The sequence below is a fragment of the Nyctereutes procyonoides genome, unplaced genomic scaffold, assembly GCF_905146905.1.
Source record: "Nyctereutes procyonoides isolate TBG_1078 unplaced genomic scaffold, NYPRO_anot_genome, whole genome shotgun sequence".
NCBI lineage: Eukaryota > Metazoa > Chordata > Mammalia > Carnivora > Canidae > Nyctereutes > Nyctereutes procyonoides.
Window position 1 is genome coordinate 14,627,955 of NW_026575036.1, and position 19,640 is coordinate 14,647,594.

General features: G+C 39.4%; 1 protein-coding gene across 4 annotated transcripts in view; it reads right to left on the reverse strand.

The window, feature by feature from the left end:
- IPO8 (importin 8) overlaps positions 1–19,182 on the reverse strand; it is a 70,623-nt gene extending 51,441 nt beyond the window's left edge. The window contains exons 1-5 of one of the 4 annotated variants that reach the window (XM_055318731.1): positions 18,955–19,182; positions 12,311–12,392; positions 6,756–6,912; positions 3,991–4,149; positions 2,771–2,927 (exon numbers count right to left, since the gene is read on the reverse strand). In XM_055318731.1, coding sequence (XP_055174706.1) covers positions 2,771–2,927; positions 3,991–4,149; positions 6,756–6,912; positions 12,311–12,392; positions 18,955–19,038 — 639 coding nt within the window. In that variant the 5' untranslated portion in view covers positions 19,039–19,182. Of the gene's footprint in view, positions 1–2,770; positions 2,928–3,990; positions 4,150–6,755; positions 6,913–12,310; positions 12,393–18,065; positions 18,236–18,954 lie in introns of those variants that run through there. The other 3 variants (XM_055318732.1, XM_055318733.1, XM_055318734.1) reach the window with 3 other exon arrangements.
- Between the last annotated feature and the right edge of the window lie 458 nt (positions 19,183–19,640).

Genomic DNA, 19,640 nt, shown 5'->3' on the forward strand with positions numbered 1-19,640 from the left:
TTTAACCACTTTTTTCCCAGCTTTATTGAAATACCACTGACATACAACATTGTGTAAGATATACAATGTGATAATCTGATCATATATTTATGATATATATGATATATATGATATATATGATATATGATATATATATGATATATATGATATATATTATATATGTATGATATATATGATATATACCTACACACACAGTATCATTAAAGGCACACACCAGAGGACTGCCTCAACCAGGCTAGTAATCTATTAGGGACATCTTTCTAGAAGTGACACACAAGCTGAGACTTGGAGAAAGAGCACAAACTGGCAGGGCATAAAGGACTAGAGTGTTCCAGACAGAAAGACAGTATTTCAGAGACTCAGAATGAGACAGAGCATGACCTAATGAAGTAGAAACCTGGTCAGGATGGCTAGAGTACAAAGTACAAAGGTAAGAACAGTAAAAGATAAGGTAGACCGATGAAGGGTTTTATAGGCTATGTTAAGAAGTTCCCAGTTTAAGTGCAATGGGGAGTTGTTAGATCCTACAATAGGGAGCTGAAGAGGTACAGATTCCGGGTTAGTGGGTTAAGTGACCAAGAGTTCATGTCTGAACAAACTGAATTCTGGAGTATGATTGGAATATCCACGTGCCCTGTACACAATAAACATTTACTTAATGCTACTTAGACAAAAATCAATTTAATTGTATCATACGTTTTAAAACAAACTTTTCTGCCTCTTTCCAAACTAGCAAACATTAACTTTGTACTTACCTTATCATTATATCATGCCGCTTAAAGCTGCCTAAATTTTTGTTTCCAGGATTCCCAGAGGGAGCATATTACTTTGGTAGTATATAATACATTACCAAAATGATGAAAAATCTTGAGGTTTTGCACTAGTTTTTTTAGGTTTGTAGCAGCATATGTTGAGAGAAAACTTTTAGACTTTGCCCTCTTAGCAAATCAAAGGTAGAGGCTTTAGGAAAATTATTTCATGAGCCTGGTCTTACTTCCTGATTCCTACGATGCTTCTCCAATGGGAAGGGCAGTCTAGCCTCAGTATAAATGGGATATTACTATATCCAGTAGCAAAACTGCTCTCTGAATAAAAAACATTTGCCTCAGAGTAAAGTGATTCTCCCAAGGAAACTTCCTGAATGGTGCTTATTAATAAAAAGCCAGGGCAGCCCAGGTGGCTCAGCGGTTTAGCACTGCCTTCGGCCCAGGGTGTGATCCTGGAGACCCAGGACTGAGTCCTGAGTCGGGCTCCCTGCATGGAGCCTGCTTCTCCCTCTGCCTCTCTCTCTCTCTCTCTCTTTGTGTGTGTGTCTCTCATGAATAAATAAAATCTTTTAAAAGAAAAAAAAAAGCCAAAGGCACCATATATCTTCCTTTCCTATTACTTTAAAAGAACAGTAGGGGGGCAGGGAGGATAGTTTCCTAGTTTCTTCCCACCTCAGATTTACTTCCTCTCCATCTTCCCTTTCCCTGCTAAGCTGGAAGAAAAAAAATTACTTCAGACCACCCTTTATAAAAAGTTTAAAGGTTAAGGGGTGCCTGGGTGGCACAGTTGGTTGAGCATCCTACTACTCTTGGTTTCGACTCAGGTCTTGATCTCAAGATTGTGAGATTGAGCCTCATGTTGGACTCTGTGCTGAGTGCAGAGATTCGCCCTCTCCCTCTGCCTCTCCCCCCGCTCCCCCTCTATCTCTCTCTAAAATAAATAAATCTTTTTAAAAAAGTTTAAAAGAGGAGTCTAGGGCAGCCCAGGTGGCTCAGTGGTTTAGCACTGCCTTCAGCCCAGGGCGTGATCCTGGAGACCCAGGACTGAGTCCCACATCAGGTTCCCTGCATGGAGCCTGCTTCTCCCTCTACCTGTGTCTCCGCCTCTCTCTCTCTGTCTCTCATGAATAAATAAATAAAATCTTGAAAAAAAATTAAAATAAAATAAATAAAAGAGGAGTCTAAAAATATAAATCTTTATTGGAGTGGAATATTCTGAAACATTACAAAAGTACTTAAGTGACATAACAGCCAAAAAAAAAAAAACCAACTATCTTGGCTCTCTAGCTTGACAACACTACCCTCTTACATGACTGATCAAACTAAAAAAAAAGCATGTAACAGAGTTTGACTCATTCATCATCAAACACTTTAAACAAACTAAAAACAATTATTCTTCCTCCACCCAGATCTAAATACTTTATCCAACTCTCCCAAGGATTAAATTTTAAATATTTTTATATCTAACACATACCATCTCTGTCCTCTTCTAATTATTTTTTAGACTCTCATATTAATATTCTTTATAGCTTTCAGATAAGACAAAGGAAGTATTTTAAATGAGAGAAAATGAAGCACTAAATCTTTGTTAGCTTTAAATTGAGTCACACTGCAAAGAAACTATCACCAGTATGATTTTCCAGTAAAAGAGGGACCCTCTTCTTTTCCTTCTTCTTTTCCTATAAGCCTAACTTATCAACAGGCAGAATGTTACTGATGGATGAGTCAAATAATCTCTGGCAGTTAATTACTCTGGTTCTTCCTCACCGACACTTCAGACACTGGATCAAAAGGCATAGTCAGTGAATCTCAGCTCTGTCCCTAAGATAAACGTGGACAATTAAGTTAATTTCTGTGAGCTTGTCCCTTCATAGGATTTTTTAAAAAAGAAATACATGTGGGAATATATAATAACCTTTAACAAATTGACACTCATTAGGCACCTTCCATATGTCAGGCAGAAATACAAGGTCCTATATTTACCTTCTGCAACAGAAACTTACCTGAACAAGTGCATAAAAGATTTTCAGAATCTGCTTCTGTAGTAAAACAGAATAATGTGAGGAATCAGGAAGGAGTTGCATGATTTGTTGTTGAATACGAGGCAGAAATATCTGCATTGCTGCTATAAGAGGCTCTCTTTCCTCTGCTTTCTTATATCTATATGTGCAAAGACAAAAAGAGAAAAAAATAATTCCCCCCTACAAAAAGGAGCTATAAATAATGAATGAAAAAAAAATTTAATATATGTTTTTTAACTAGATAAAGCTAATGAAACAAAAACATTCCAAACACTGGCTTATATTTTGTTTGGATTCTTGGAATAAACTTGAAAGAGAGTGGGAAAGAACATATCCCTCTGTTAGGCAGAGAAACCTAAAATCTTTCCAAAAAGAGTTAAAATGATTTAAAAAAATTCTACACTATTTTGCAAATTTCCAAAATGAATTTTTCTATGACTTACATTAATTTTCATCATACCACAATTCTTCCTATAAAATACAAGTTGATACTCCTGTTTAAATAGACATTCCTATGATATAACAAATAATGTGGGGGAAAAAACATCTCTTCTTATACTAAGTTGAGATGTTAAAATAGTTTGCAAACTCAGGTGCTCATAGATCATTTTGATGCTCCAAATCTCAAATATCTTCTAAAAACTCTAAAAAGTCTGAACTAATTAGTTTTTTTAAAGGTACACTACAGGACCCTGCATACATAAAGAGCAACCCTCTTAGAAACCAGAAAGCAACTGCTATTAAATGTGACACTCACTAGTCTCCTATGTCCCGGTCAACTTTTATGGCAAAGGATGTCACTAGCAACGAAACTTTAACATTTTCTATTTTGTATCCAGAAAGTTAAATATTTGGTTTACTTAATAATGTGCTCACTTGAAGAACTTAAATATTAAGGTACCCGCCCCCTCTCTCTGAGTTTCCAAGGAAAGCTGTTAATAAATGGGCCTCTGAAACTAGCAAATGAATTCAAGAAACACTGCATATCTTATCACTGCCTTAGAGATTAGCTATGTACATTAGTAAATTAAAGGTTCTTTGAATAACTATAGTAAATAAACATGTTTGTGCTTAACCCAACAATTCCCAAACTACCCTGATTCTGCAGAACACCCACACAGCAGACCTCTCTGCATAGAGAGGTGTAATTTAATTCTAAGTAACACAAGACTGGTATCTTTAGCCAATAGAAATCAACTTACTCATACGTCTTCACCAGTTGATACAGACATAATAAACTGCCAAGCCAGCTTCCACTGCTCTGTGATTGCAAGTAATAGTCTATCTTGTCGACTACCGCTGGCCAGTGACCAGGGAAATCATATTTAATGATGGCACGGAGACACATTGTTAACTGGACTCTATAAGGTGGGGGGGGAAAAGTCCAAAATCTAAGTAGTTATAAATATCAGGTTTCAAACACCTTTAATATTTTACCCAAAAGCATTCTAACCCCTATTTACCTATATTATATAGTTACATATCTCGGGGAAGGGGAAAAAAGAAAAGTTCTATAAAGAAAAACCACCTCAGTAGCTCCATTTCCTGAAAATAAACAGAAGAGGTAATTTCCTACAATGAATGAAAACTTTCCAATGGGATTATCCTAAATACTGCTTTGGGGAGAAAAAAATCCAAAACTAAAAATTCATTTAAAAATTTTCAAAAAAAAAGAATGAATCTACCACAGCTCTGCAAAAATTCCCCAGCTTGTTACCTTTTGTATTTTGGTTATCACATTCTAAGGGGGAAACAAAACAAAATAAATAAAATATTGTGTCATTTCAACTGGAAAAACTTAGCCTAAAAATAGTCAAAGTAGGTAAAACAGAGGCTGACATAACAGTAGGAAGCATCTCTGTTGAGTCAAAACCTTGAACCATCCATTATCAGTTAATAGCCAACACAGTATGCTGCTCCTATCAAAGCTTCCTGAGACAGCAATTGTCCTTTAGACTAAATAAGAAACAAGTATTAGCTGGCAGTTCTTAAAGAGGAAAGCTAAGTTTTCTGCAAAGAAATGAAGAAAAAAGCAGTAAGAAAGACATAAAACAGAGAGAATTCTCTTTAATAAAACTACAAATTTTAATAAAAGATGTGATCTCATAATATTTATGTCAGTAACCATTTCCTCAATGGGATCCCTACTGTAACTAAGATTGGAAAAAAAATGAGGAAAAAAATTTCTCTCCCACAAACTATCAATATGTCCTTATATGGTCATTTGCAAATGGTTATAAAGTGAACCTTGCTAAATTAGGATTGCATAATGCAAAAAAAAAAAAAAGCGCATGTGTTCAGTTGGCTAATAACTTCCATTCACGGAAATGAAACACACAAGAAATAATGCCATTTCTCTATGTTACCAAATCCCTTTGAAAAATGCCCTTTGCCACGCTCTTAAACTTTAAGAATAGTTCTTCATGAATTATTACCAATAAGCCTTCAGGACATAAAAGAAGCAACTGTCTCATAATAAAGATAAAAGTCCCCTTTTGTGTCACCAGCAGTTGTTTCTAAACTATAAGTAGGTTATTTTTTGCAGTAAAACTGAAACTTGTCATTTCTTCAGATTTCACCTTCTGGAGACCTCCCAGTCCCTTCTTACTCCAACCAACCAAAGAATGGCTATGAGCAGCCATCCCTTCGTATGTTACTATGTAGAAGCATTACAAGATTCAGACGGAACTGAAAGTGTAAAGATTCTGACAAGAGATGGACACACGATGGTGCCAGAAGGGGAACCACTGCTGGGCGCCCATTGAGAATAATAGTAATTTTCTTTAATCTGTACACATCCTTTCTCCTCTTAACTAACAAAAGAGCCACACAGAGAGGAGTTCAATGTTTGTTCTCCTTCCTTGTTGTTTCCCTCACAGGTTCTTCCCTCTTCCTCCTGCTTAGGACATAATGTACATTAGACACTCAGGGATAAAGCAATAGCTCATCTGTGGACGTTAAACAATTTCATCCCCCTGCGTCAGTTTCACCTCTTTCCCTCTTCCATTTTCAATAGAAATCTAATTACTAGCTCACAAGGAAAAGGATTTCTTTTTCCTATTTTATTTATTTTTTAAGATTTATTTATTTATTCATGAGAGACAGACTGAGAGAGAGAGAGAGAGAGAGAGGCAGAGACACAGGCAGAGGGAGAAGCAGGCTCCTCACAGGGAGTCTGATGTGGGACTCGATCCTGGATCCCAGGATCATGACCTGAGCTGAAGGCAGGCGCCCAACAGCTGAGCCACCCAAGCATCCCTGTTTTTCCTATTTTAAAACTGCAAAATGTTTGTGACTCTGCAGCTCTGCTGTGAAATAGCAGAAGCCACCAGCATTATGTGTGCACCTTAATCAAAATTAGATTAAAGATCCAGTTCCCCAGTTATAGTAGCCACGTTTCAAGTACTCAATAGCCATAGACTCCACATGGATACAGAAGATTTCCATCATCACAAAAAGGTCTACTGGACAGTGCTGCCCAACAGCATCTAACCTAAATTTTAAAAACCAGAGCCAATTTTCTATCCTGTCTTCTCCAAAGAAAAAGATACTCAGTTCAAAAAAGAAAAAAGAAAAAAAAGGAATGAAAAGGTAGGTAAAGTTTAAAGAAAAGTGGTAGGTTAAAACTACCAGGAATCAATTTCCCTGCCAGGGGGGAAGAAAGCAGATAGTAAAAAGTAAAGAGATCATAACTAAAAACACAGGTTATTTAAGTAGCAGGGATTTATATAATCTTAGTTAACTTTGATTTTTGCCTTAACTGGTAACGTACGGCAACTAAATCTTTTCCAAAATATTGAGACAAAGATTACAAATGCAAAGACAAATAGGTAAAAGAGTATTTTTGGAGTGCCCACCTTCATTATTTTATCTCTCTAGAAATACAAACTTGAGACTGATTATTAAATCCAACCTCTCCCATTCAAACATTCTATGCTTCCTACTAATCATATGTAGTATAATGTACCTCACTAAATCTGGAGACCGAATTATTCCTTCCACGATGTTATCACGTATTTGCTGGCGATCATTTTCATGAATGTTGAATGGAAATACTGCTTCTCCTGGGGGAGGTTCTCGGTCAGGCCAGTACTGTGTCACCATGTTCTTTAAGTAAATGGCAGCTAAGGTAGAGAAAAATATGCTAATGTAGCAGTATTAAGAAGATGGCTTTAATTCAGCTTTAGAGAGCACGAAAGGCCGAGCCCTTCACTACTAAACATGATACTCAGCAAAAATGGAAAAAAAATCTTACAATTATAAAAAGCCAAGTGAGGAAAGGAAATGTGTAAGAATTTAAAGTTTCTTGTTAGCTGGTAAAGCAAATCTAAGCAGAAAACTTTTCATGATATCAGGTTTCAGAGTTTATAGGACAGAAAAATGATCTAGGAATCAAGTATATATATGCTGAGAATAAATATAGTCTAAATGAAACTCCACTAACTGCATTTTGATAGCATAAAGATCATACTGTTCCTAATGACTAATGCTGAGTCCACAACAGGTGAAATTCTACCATCCTTCATGTACACTGCTTTTCTTGTTTTTGTTTTTGTTTTTCCTTCACTGGCCACTATTCTACACTACCATATTTGAAATATTGCTAATTTCTATCAAACCCTTCTAAAATATTTACCACTTGTAAATAAAAGAATAGGGAAAAAAGACATCAATCTTCAAATATCTTTGTAAAATCTCAGGAAATTTCTTATCTATTTCCATCAAAATACATAATAATTTTGTTCTTATTCTGTGTAACCATCTTCAATAGTTAGCAAATGGCTTCTGAAAGAAATAAGCTGATGTATGATGACAGGGTTTTGATAGGGAATGTGAAGCTTTCTAACCCAGCTGAACACAGAATGTAAATAAATACTTGTAACATGATATATAGAGATAATACATAAGAATAAAGAGATGTGATCTGCAAAGCATTATAACTGTCTTCCCTTGAGTTTCTCCTCCCCCTTCTGCCCCCACCCCACCGTCCCTTCATCCCAATTTTACATAAAACTAAACTGGCTCACAAAAGCATTATGACACCGAGAATAAACCAACATGTTCTACACTGAATATATATATAACTGAAATTTAATGAAATGATGAACTTGACATACTATATGTTCCTCTTTCATTAGTTTTGATTCAGTCAAGGTCTGAAAAAGAGAATTCCATTTGAGATTTCCATTTTTTTTTTATAAAAAAAAATTATTTGAGAAAGAGAGAGGAGGTAGGGCTTACTTGTTTCTAATCAGACTACACAAGCTCTAGACTAAGTACCTACCATCTTTTATCCCAGTACATTTATTATATTATCGGCAATAAGAATTTAGACTATTGAAAAAATGAATAAATGATCTAAGAACATGGCCAACCTTGTCAGTAGTTCAAACTGATTTCATTAATCTCTGCAAAAAGAAAATCAGCTACATTATACACAAAACTAAATTTTAATCCTATAGAAGAAGCTTGAAAATAAACTGCAAAGTTCAGACAGCAGAGATATAGACATGGTAAAATCGTGGACTTATTTATAATTCAGTCATTAAATGTCATTAACTTTATTACTAAAAAATATTTTTATTATTGGGCACTATACAGGATGGTCTATGTAAAAGGCACACTAATTTGTAAATGTTAAAATAAATCCTCAATTAGAGTCACCTGGGTGGTTCAATCAGTTAAGCATCTGACTCTTGATTTCAGTTCAGATCATGATTTCAGGGTCCTGAGATTGAGCTCCTCATTGGACTCCACACTCAGTGCAGAGTCAGTTTGTCCCTCCTTCTTTCCATTTTGCGTCCATACACATATGCACTCTCTCTCAAATAAATAAAATCTTTTTTAAAAATTAAATAAATCTTCAATTACTTAAAATAAAATTGAGCATAATGTAATAATTTAATAAGAGAATATTAGTTTCTCTTACAGATAATCATGGATTGCTAAGAATAATGAAAAAAAGGACCAAACATAATTCGAACTATCAATAATCTAAAAATCTCCCTTTAATTATTTTTTTAAGATTTTATTTATTTATTTATTTATTTATTTATTTATTTATTTATGAGAGACACAGAAAGAGGCAAAACACAGGCTGAGGGAGGAAAAGCAGGCTCCATGCGAGGAGCCATATGTGGGACTCGATCCTGGGAATCTGGAATCAGGCCCTGAGCCAAAGGCAGACGCTCAACCACTGAACCATCCAGGTGTCCCTCCCTTTAATTATTTAAAGACATCTATCTAACCATTTACCAGAGCTAACAAAACACAAATATCATCTTCATCCAGTCATAAAGGAATTAAATCTGGTTTTTCTACAAAATCCACTTACCATGCTAAGCCTCTGAAGTTTGAAATTAACTTTGTAAAGCATACACACAGTTCTCTCCTTCTCAAGTACAACAAATCATCACGTAAGCCCTATGCCCTGGACTCAGACTCACAACTACAAGAATACTGCCCCCAAGCCAAAAAATTAAGAATTGAATATTCTGCAGAACTATGTCTTCCTATTTAATATTAGCATAATTTTTTACATTTTTATGCAGGCTGATTTTTTTTTTTTAAGCAAAGATCACATCATTCTTTTAAATGTCATGATAAAATGATAAATTACCTGCCCGGGTGTTGCCATAAGATTCTTGGGACATCCTTGTATTTTAATAATAAATAGGGTAGAAAATTTATAAGTGGCATTTAAATTCAGGATAGTTATAGAATTTAATACTTTGTATTTCAGATTCAACGATAAAATGGATTATCTAGGAGAGATAACTGTCCTAATAAACTAAAAAATTAACAACTAAGATAAACTCTGTCCTGTGACTAACAGATTTGAAATCTACATAATTTATGAAGAAAAACTGCCTACAAATGCTATTTACATTTCATATCAAAACTTTCTTATCTAAAAAAAAAAACAACTTTTTTATCTAAGTTATTAAGATTCAAAGTTGTATAGATGATATGAGGAACCTAACATTTAATTCAGTGTTAATACAAAAGTAAACAAAAGCAACTTAGTGAGAAGATTCAAAAAATACATATATATATTTTTTAAGATTTTATCGATTCATGAGAGACACAGAAAGAAAGAGAAAAGGGCAGAGACACAGGCAGAGGGAGAAGCAGGCTCCATGCAGGGAGCCCGACACAGGACTCGATCCCAGGTCTCCAGGATCATGCCCTGGGCCGAAGGCAGTGCCAAACCACTGAGCCACCCGGTTGCCCAAGATTCAAAATTCTAAATGTTAATATCATTACTCTCCATTGACCCAGCATTTCCATTTCTTCATTTATTCTTTGAAAATATTCCCACAAGTATCCAGAAATAAATCTAGAGAGCCTCATTATAGCTTTGCCTCTATCAATAATAACAGAGACAATCAAGGAAATATCCATGAAGTTGTTTATAAACTATACTAGTTCTGTACAAAAAAATAATGAACAATTGTGGGATCCCTGGGTGGCGCAGCGGTTTGGCGCCTGCCTTTGGCCCAGGGCGCGATCCTGGAGACCCGGGATCGAATCCCACATCGGGCTCCCGGTGCATGGAGCCTGCTTCTCCCTCTGCCTATTTCTCTGCCTCTCTCTCTCTCTCTCTCTCTCTCTCTCTCTCTCTCTCTGTGACTATCATAAATAAATAAAAATTAAAAAAAAAATAATGAACAATTGTGATAAAGCATAAAGTACACATATCTGCATATACACTGACACGCAACACCCCCCCTCAAGGGTATATAGTTCAATGGAAAAAGTTACAAAACACCATGTGTAATAAAAACAATGTTTGTTACATTTTAAAACCATTGTATCGGGCAGCCCCGGTGGCCCAGCGGTTTAGCACCGCCTGTAGCCTGAGGTGTGATTCTGGAGACCAGGATCAAGTCCCACATCCGGCTCCCTGAATGGAGCCTGCTTCTCCCTCTGTCTGTGTCTCTGCCTCTCTCTCTCTCTCTCTCTCTCTCTGCCTCTGAATAAATAAAAAATAAAATAAATAAATAAATAAGTAAGTAAGTAAATAAAACCATTGTATCTATAGGAGAGAAAAAAGAATAGGAGAACCTGCACCAAAGTTGAGGACAGCTACCTTTAGGGGTGGAATTAAGGGCAATCCAATGAGTTTTTGTAATGTTTATATGTAAAGAAGACATCTTAAATCAAACTGCTTTAAGATCTTTAAAAATACTATTTTTACAAAGACTCACAGGAACTTCACAATGGCCCTATAAAATTAAAATAGGTTCCAATTAGCAAAATGTAATTTTAGAACAGCCCTACTTTATAAAACAAAGATTAAACAACTCAGAGTTATGGTTTCAGAAAATCTACACACAAGTCTTATAAACCTTACTAAAGTACCAAATAATTGCAACATTGTGTTTTTCCATAGGTTTTTCTTAACAACAAAGAGATCTTTTAGGAAATCATACATATTACTACAAGTATTTTCCCAAAGCTAATGATTCTTTACCTTTTTTTGCTGTTGTGTTCAAGGAAAATTACTTTTATCAGCATGTAGAGTATAAGCCTACCTGTATAAAATTGTTGATCTTTCCTTCTACCGACCTGCAAAGACTAATGTTCACCTAATGTTAATGATGGCCATTTCTGAGCAATGAGTATTGAATAATTGTTTTACTTTCATCTTTGTATTTTTCTGTATTGACTGAATTATTTATAATGAGTATATATACTGAGTGACATGGTTTTTAAAAATGTTTTAAATATCAATTGTTTTTAATTAGCATTTGTTGTTTTACTCCCTTTATCTTGAAATTACTACCTTTTCAGGACTCATGACACTCCAAGACTGTCTCCCATTTTTTTACCTTCTGGGCTCTAAGGACCAGCTCATTAAAAACACAAAAAGAGGAACACACAACATCATGGAACTACCGTAAAATGCCACAGATTTGAAAGTAAGTCTCCTATTTAAAACAAAAGTCCAGGGACGCCTGGGTGGCTTAGCGGTTGAGCATCTGCCTTTGGCTCAGGGTGTAATCCTGGGGTCCTGGGATCAAGTCCCACATCGGGCTCCCTGCATGGAGCCTGCTTCTCCCTCTGCCTGTGTCTCTGCCTCTCTCTCTCTGTGACTCTCATGAATAAGTAAATAAAATAAAATAAAAGTCCTGTTCCCCAAACATGTATTTAGGAACATATGTGCACATATTACCTCCATGATCTGACTTATGAATGGAGCTCAAATCCACATACATAAATTCAGTTTTCATCTTTGGACCCAAAGGGTCGGCCACCAGGAATAACAAAATTAGGGATATTAATCCATTTAAAGTGTGAAAGCTAAGGGGGAAAATGGCAAAGTTTCAGAAGCAAGGAATTGGCAAGAGAAAAGGAGTGGAAAGGCTAAGAGAGATATAAGAGCCTTGTATCTATTGTTAAGTTTCCAGGGAAAACAAAAGTGAGTTTTTAAGCCATTAGAAATACTTTGTGTGCTTCCTATTTTTTGAAGAAACCACAGATATAAGTAATTTTATAAAGGGTGAGAAACCTACTCACCTGCCTGGCGTACTGGGAATTCCACATGGTCAGAGACTATAATCCGAAGTAAACTGGGGGCAAAGTTGATAATCTTGTAGGACTGAAATTACAAAGAAATATTTATAAAATAGGGGATTTAAATGAGTAACAGTGCTGTTACTGAATACATTGCTGTCCAAATAAAAGGAAAACTTTTAAAACAAGAGAAATTCTCTAAGGCAAATTAAGATCACCAAAATATTTCAAATCAAAATTAGAATAAATTGGAATAAACTGATGAATAAAGGGGTATGAACATTTTTATGTTTTTTTTAACATATATTGTCAAAATGCTCTCCAGAATGTAGCAATTTACACTCCCAAGAGTAGTACGTGCCCATCTATCCAATACAAGGTTAAGCATTATCATTTCTTCAAAACTGACTCATATTTTAAATTACATTTCTACTAAGTTAGAATTTATCCGGGATGCCTGGGTGGCTCAACGGTTGAGCGTCTGCCTTTGGCTCAGGATGTGATCCCGGGGTCCAGGATCGGGTCCCATCAGTCTTCTTGTATGGAGCCTGTTTCTCCCTCTGCCTGTGTCTCTGCCTCTCTTTCTCTCACTCTCTCTCTCATGAATAAATAAAATCTTAAAAAAAAAAAAAAGAATCTATCCTTTTTGCTGGCTATATGTTTTCTTCTACAAATCCTTATTCTCTTTATCTTTTTTTATTCTTAATAAATCCTAAGAGCTATTTATGAATTTAAAATCTTAACCTATTATTAGACCTATACATTGCAAGTGTTTCTTCCTAGCTTATTTGTGCTTCAGTTTTGCTTAACGGTATTTTTGATAAACAGAAACATGGAAAACATGGGCTACAGAAAACAGCAGATCCAACACAGGAAAACAGGCAAGATATTATCAATTATCTGTGCATGAGCTATGGAGAGGAACCAGGCCAGATTCGAACAATGTGCCTCACCAGACAGTGTTGAGAGTAGTCATCACCAGCTGCCCTCGGTTGGTGGAGCACCTTTTGAACCTGACTCCCAATGAGCCTATGCTGAAGTGCCCGCTGTCACTCTGTGCCCCACCCCACCCCACCCCCAAAGTTCTACTTTGTCCTACTCCTGAGTTTGGACAAGGGGACTTTAGTAGTTAAAAAAAAAACAAAAATACAAAGCAGCTCATTCCTTCTCATAATACTCCCTCCAGATATCTAGTACCTGGACCAGGTTACCATCCTGCCACATTCCCAGAGCTTACACTTGGCCTAGCCTGCTGACATTCCCAGAAAGGACTCGTAAATTCTCAGTAAGGCTAAAGAGAATCTATTCAGCATACCTTCTCCCAGGAGCCTGGATCTACGGAGGCATCCTATTCAATATAACACTAGATTTATGTATACCACTCAACTTTTTAATTTATCACCTTTCCTATTCATTTAATTCATAAGAGCATTTATTAAGATAAATGTCTGACTAAAAAATTTGGAGAAAATTGGCATCTTTAAAATATTGATCTTTTCCCACCCAAGAACATTATGCTTTCCAAAAATCTTAATAATTGTTCTTCCATTCATCCTGTATAAACCTCAGAATCTTAAGCCAGTCATATATAAAGTTCTCTTTTATTCAAAATTGAAACCACCATTTTATTTTTTTTAAGATTTTATTTATTTATTCATGATAGTCGCACAGAGAGAGACAGAGAGGCAGAGACATAGGCAGAGGGAGAAGCAGGCTCCATGCAGGGAGCCCGACGTGGGATTCGATCCCGGGTCTCCAGGATCGTGCCCCGGGCCAAAGGCAGGCGCCAAACCGCTGCGCCACCCAGGGATCCCGAAACCACCATTTTAAAGTAGTTTTTAGGAAAACAGATTTCTTTCAACAGCAGTTTACAGGAGTCAAAATTAATACACATTTAGCCCAAACTTCTTTTTTTTTTCTTTTTTTTTTTTTTTAAAGATTTATTTATTTATGAGAGACACAGAGAGAGGCAGAGACACAGGCAGAGGGAGAAGCAGGCTCCATGCAGGGAGCCCGACGTGGGACTCGATCTGGGGTCTCCAGGATCACACCCTGGACCGAAGGCGGCACTAAACCGCTGAGCCACCAGGGCTGCCCTAGCCCAAACTTCTAACCTTCTACGTTTACATTATTATAAAATAACTCATGTAACATTTGAGATACTGAAGAATCCTGTAGTGAATCACAGATTAAAACATCCATAGCTTAGTTCTAATCTCTAGAATTTAGATACATATCTTATTACACATAAGTACAAAATAACCTGTACACTTAGATTAATGGTACCTATTTAAAAGTAGTTATTGTGGAGACTGCTTTCATTTCAACACTGTTGCCTTTGTACCCATTTTGGAACTCCTCTTTTTGCAACTGCCTGCCATTTGAATGAACTTCTGCAACTTTTTGTCTTCTCCTGTCAGCCTTGATTCAAACTATGTTAATTTGACCAGCTAAAACATCCAGGGGTAAATTCAGATAAAGGCTCATACTACTTTCCTCACAAATATTTATCCACTTTCTTTTTCCACCTTGGGAGGAAAAAAAAGACATTTCTTGATATTTACTTTGTATCCGTGAAGTTTTCTGAAAATATTTACTTAACATAATTCTGCATCTGTTGAGAACTCACTTAAAGACCTATTTCCCATTCTCTGCCCCACCACTCCCACCACATTAACTTTGCTAGTCCTTCCAACATACCACACTGAAGGCTTCTATTGGACTATCTCATCCATCCCTCTGTTCCTTTCCCAGTTCTTCACCTGGTTCACTCCTTCACAACATCTAGGTCTCTGCTCAATGTCACCCTTCAGAGAATGACTACACTATTTCTACACCCCAACACTGTCTCTCCAGGACTTTACCATCTATAGCACTTATGACCTGGTATTATATTGTTTACTTGTCTGGATCCCCAACAAGAATGCAAGCTCTGTGAAAGCTGAGCCTTGTGTTAGTGTCTGCATTATAACTCAATAAATATGTCATTCACATAAGCAAACTCTCTTAAAGGGCAATAAAAATAATACAGACAGGGATGGTTGGGTGGCTCAGCAGTTGAGCACTTGCCTTCACACCCAGGGCATGATCCTGGAGTCACAGGATCAAGTCCCACATCGGGCTCCCTGCATGGAGCCTGCTTCTCCCTCTGCCTGTGTCTCTGCCCCCCCCCCAATCTCTCTCTCTCTTATGAATAAATAAATAAATAAATCTTTAAAAAATAATAACAATATAGACAGATGTATGGAAGCAGGGGTTCCAAAGCTCGGCAAGAAAGTAATTATTTTTATTTCCCTATTGAGGCCATGTGGAGAATGCTTTATTAAAAGAACGTACCAAAAAAAAAAAAAAAAAAAAAAAAGAACGTACCTTTGTGGATGAGTTACTAGAGCAAGATATCTACCCATTCCTACTTCCCTTTGCTGCTCTGGGCCCAGAGACAAGGAAGACTGTGCACAGGATGCATTCTTAACATCCTAAGATAAAACTGAAAATATGTTGTCCCAGGACCCCTGAGTGGCTCAGTCAATTAAGCTTCCAACTCAGGTCATGAGATTGATCCCCATGTCTGCTGAAGTTTCTCTCTCTCTCTGCCCCTACACATGCTCACAAGCTCTCTTTCTCTCTAAAATAAATAATCTTTAAAAAGAAGAAGAAGAAGAAGAAGAAGAAGAAGAAGAAGAAGAAGAAGAAGAAGAAGAAGAAGAAATGAAAATATGTTTTCCCACAGAAACAATATCACACAGAGCAATCAAGGAACCAGTCACTGGTAACAAAAATTTGTTGGCTACAGAAAAATATAGCTCCAAACAAGAATTTATCCTTCAGAACAGAGGCTGTTATGTTTTGAAACTGCCTACTCTCCTACATGGCAATTGACAAATCATCAGTACACGGCAGAAGCTGCTCCTACTTCTTACACAGAGCATGTATGCTGTGGGGGGACCTAAACTAAAATACATGAGCTGGACCCTAATCACTTATGGTAGATTAGCCACCCATTTATCCAACAAAGCAGGATATTACAGCAATGATAAAAAATAAGCACAAAAAACCCAACATTATAATCATATTTTACTATAAGGTTATGTTGCAGTATACTTGTCTTCTACTTACAGATAATTCAAAAATAAATACTTAGAGCATATTACAATTAAAAGCATTATACAAAATATGAATGCTAAAAGAGTAGCATAGCAATAAGCTCCTTTTACAAGTTACAGAGGAAATTACAGTCCGGGATGAAACGGGTGGATATGGGGCAGGGCAAGAGTTTGGATGAAACAGACTTGAACTGAAATACCACAAAGGAAGAAAATGTAGAATTGGGTCCCGAATGTCTCTTCTAGTTCTGCAGGCTTTCCCATCAACCCTTCCCCTTCTATACAGTCAACTGCACTTATACGCTGATGAATCAGAAACAAAGCAAGGACAGGCTAACAGAGGCAGGAAAGTATAACATGATATCAAAGATATGATCCCTCCTGACACTAGCAAAATAACATCTGGCCTCATTGTGAAGAGAAGGGGGTCACCAGCAGGCCAACTCCCCTGTTCATACTAATAGACTGCAACTTCAGCTCTTGCTTTGTTCCTTCTAACCAATCCCTGGGTTACTGTTCTTCTAGCCAATGGACATATAGTACCTCTGCTCTGCAAAGCCTGGAACAGGTACTCACTTTAACTTTCCCCTATTCTGAGCGAGAGTCCTTTTCTTTTTGAGGTAACAGCACATTCTCTTTATGCTTCAGTTTAACTCAACCTCTCCAGTGTTTTCACTCTCCCTTTTATCTCTTGGGAATCCTGAATTCACACTTACTCCAAACACCATCCAGATCTCCCACTGGATTTCAAAGATTTAAAATGCACAACTGCACTTTAAAGTCAACTCCAACCAGGGAAAACCTTAGTGAACTCCAGCAGAAACTTTTACTTGACACAGCTGCTCTCACACTTGAGGAAGCACCCAATCACCCACCTAGCTAATTAAAACATAATCGGGGCCCACCCCCCACCCCAGAGTTTCTAATTCTCTAACCTGGAAGCCCAGCAATTTCCATTTCCAGCAAGTTCCCAGGTGATGTTGATGCTGCTCATCCTAGGCAATACTTTGAAAACCACTCATTTAGGGTATATTCCTTTACATTTTAAGGAAAACCTCAACCAGCTGTCTGTCACTCTACCCTGGGGAGTAGACCTTAATTCATAACTTTTTTCTTAATTTTATTTTTTTTAAGATTTTTTTTTTTTATATATTCATGAGAGACACACAGAGAGAGGCAGAGACACAGGCAGAGGGAGAAGCAGGCTCTTCGAAGGGAGCCTGATGTGGGGCTCGATCCTGGGACCGTGGGATCATGCCCTAGGCCCAAGGCAGATGCTCAACTGATGAGCCACCCAGGCGTCCCCATACTTTTTTTAATGAGAGGTCTATCATTCATTTTATAGGTGAGGAGGAAAATCATAAGCTAATTTGGGGGATCATTACACTCTCAAACTGTTGGTGGTAAGGCTGGAACAGGGTCAGGGCTAGTAAGAACAGAGGACAGAAGATAAGTCTTGGGCAGCCCAAGTGGCCCAGTGGTTTAGCGCCACCTTCAGCCCAGGGCGTGATCCTGGAGACCTGGGTTCGAGTCCCACATCAGGCTCCCTGCATGGAGCCTGCTTCTCCCTCTGCCTGTGTCTCTGCCTCTCTCCCTCTGTGTGTGTGTTTCTCATAAATAAATAAAATCTTTAAAATAAAAAAAAAAAGTCTTACACATTTCAGCGCTTATAAAGAATCTCTTCCAGGGATGCCTGGGTGGCTCAGTGGTTGGGCCTCTGCCTTTGGCTCAGGTCGTGATCCTGGGGTGCTGGGATCCAGTCCCTCATCTGGCTCTTTCTCTCTCACACACACAGCCTGTGTCTCTGCCTCTCTCTGTGTGTCTCTCATGAATAAATAGAATCTTTAAAAAAAAAGAGAGAGAAAGAAATCCCTCCAGATGCCTATTCCTAGATGTGCCTACTGTAAAACCGTAGCACCCTGAAAACTGCCTCCTCTTCCCCCTGCACCGTCCCGGCGGCGCTTCCCGGCGCTCCAGCGAAACTCTGCCAATCAGTGTCCACAAACAGTCCTGCCAACCCCACGCGAGCAGGCGATGGGCAGGGTTTCCCACCGCAACACCTTAAAAAAAAAAAAAAAAAAAAAAAAAAAAAGGCTGGGTCCGGAGGAAAGCAGAACTCCGAATTGCGAGCGCGCGTTCCCAGCGTCCCCCAGCTCGGCGTCCTTGGGGAACCCCACCCCGCCAGCGCTACTAGCAGAGCCGCCCGGAGCCCGTGGCAGGAACGCGCCGTGGCAGGAACGCGGGACGGAAAGATGCAAAGGTGGCCAACAGGTGCGCGAGGTGCTGGCCGAAGGAAGATCGCAGGAGCGGCGCCAGCCGGCCCGGGCGCGGGCGGCGGCGGGGGCGGCGGCGGGTGGGGGCGGGGCGGGCGCGGAGGGTGGGGGCGGGGTGCGGGCCGGGGGCGGGGCGGGGCGGGCCGCGGCGGCCGCAGGGTCCGGGGCACCGGCCGGGCGGAGACCCGCGGCGCCGAGCCCGGAGCGCGCGCGGGCGGCGGGCAGCGGGCGGGCGGGGGGGGGCGGGGGGGGGCGCCGGCCCGCGCCTCACCTGGTTGAGCTCATTCTCGGCGGCAATCCGCAGCTTCGGGTCGATGGTGCCCTTCAGCGCCTGGATGATCCGGTTGAGGTCCATCTCCCCGGGCGGGGGCTCCGCGGCCCCCGGACCAGTAGGCCAGACTGCAGCTTCAGTTTTCCTTTTGACCCTCGCAGCCTCCTCCTGCGCGCCCCCTGCACTACCTCACTCCCCGCCCCCCGCCACCGTCGCCACCTGCAGCCACTTGCTGCGCCACTCTGACTCCGCGCCCCCTGTCCTCCCTTTCTACCCCCCACAACTCGCTCTCCATTCACCCTTTTACGACAGCCGGTGGGAGGCGGGAGAAGCGAGAAGAGGAAGCGGCGCTTCCTTTACGGCGGTCCCTTCCCCGGGGCGGGGCGCCATGGCCGCTCCCGCTGGCGGCCCCCATGATGCTGTACGGAAAACAGCGCCGGCCTCTTCCCGGGAGGGAAAAACGGCGCTCCCTGGCTTGGGCAGGAGGCCACCATGCCGCCTTACGGAGGAAAACAGCCTCCGCTGCTTCCCAGATGAGGAAACCAGCAGGCTCCAGGTCTTTTTACAGCTACTTCCTAATTAAGCATGTACACATGGAGCGGCACTTTGTGAGTACGAACCTGTGCAAGGGCACACTTGTTGGGACCTAAAGATCACCTAGCCCACGCGAGGGAGGGCAGGATTCC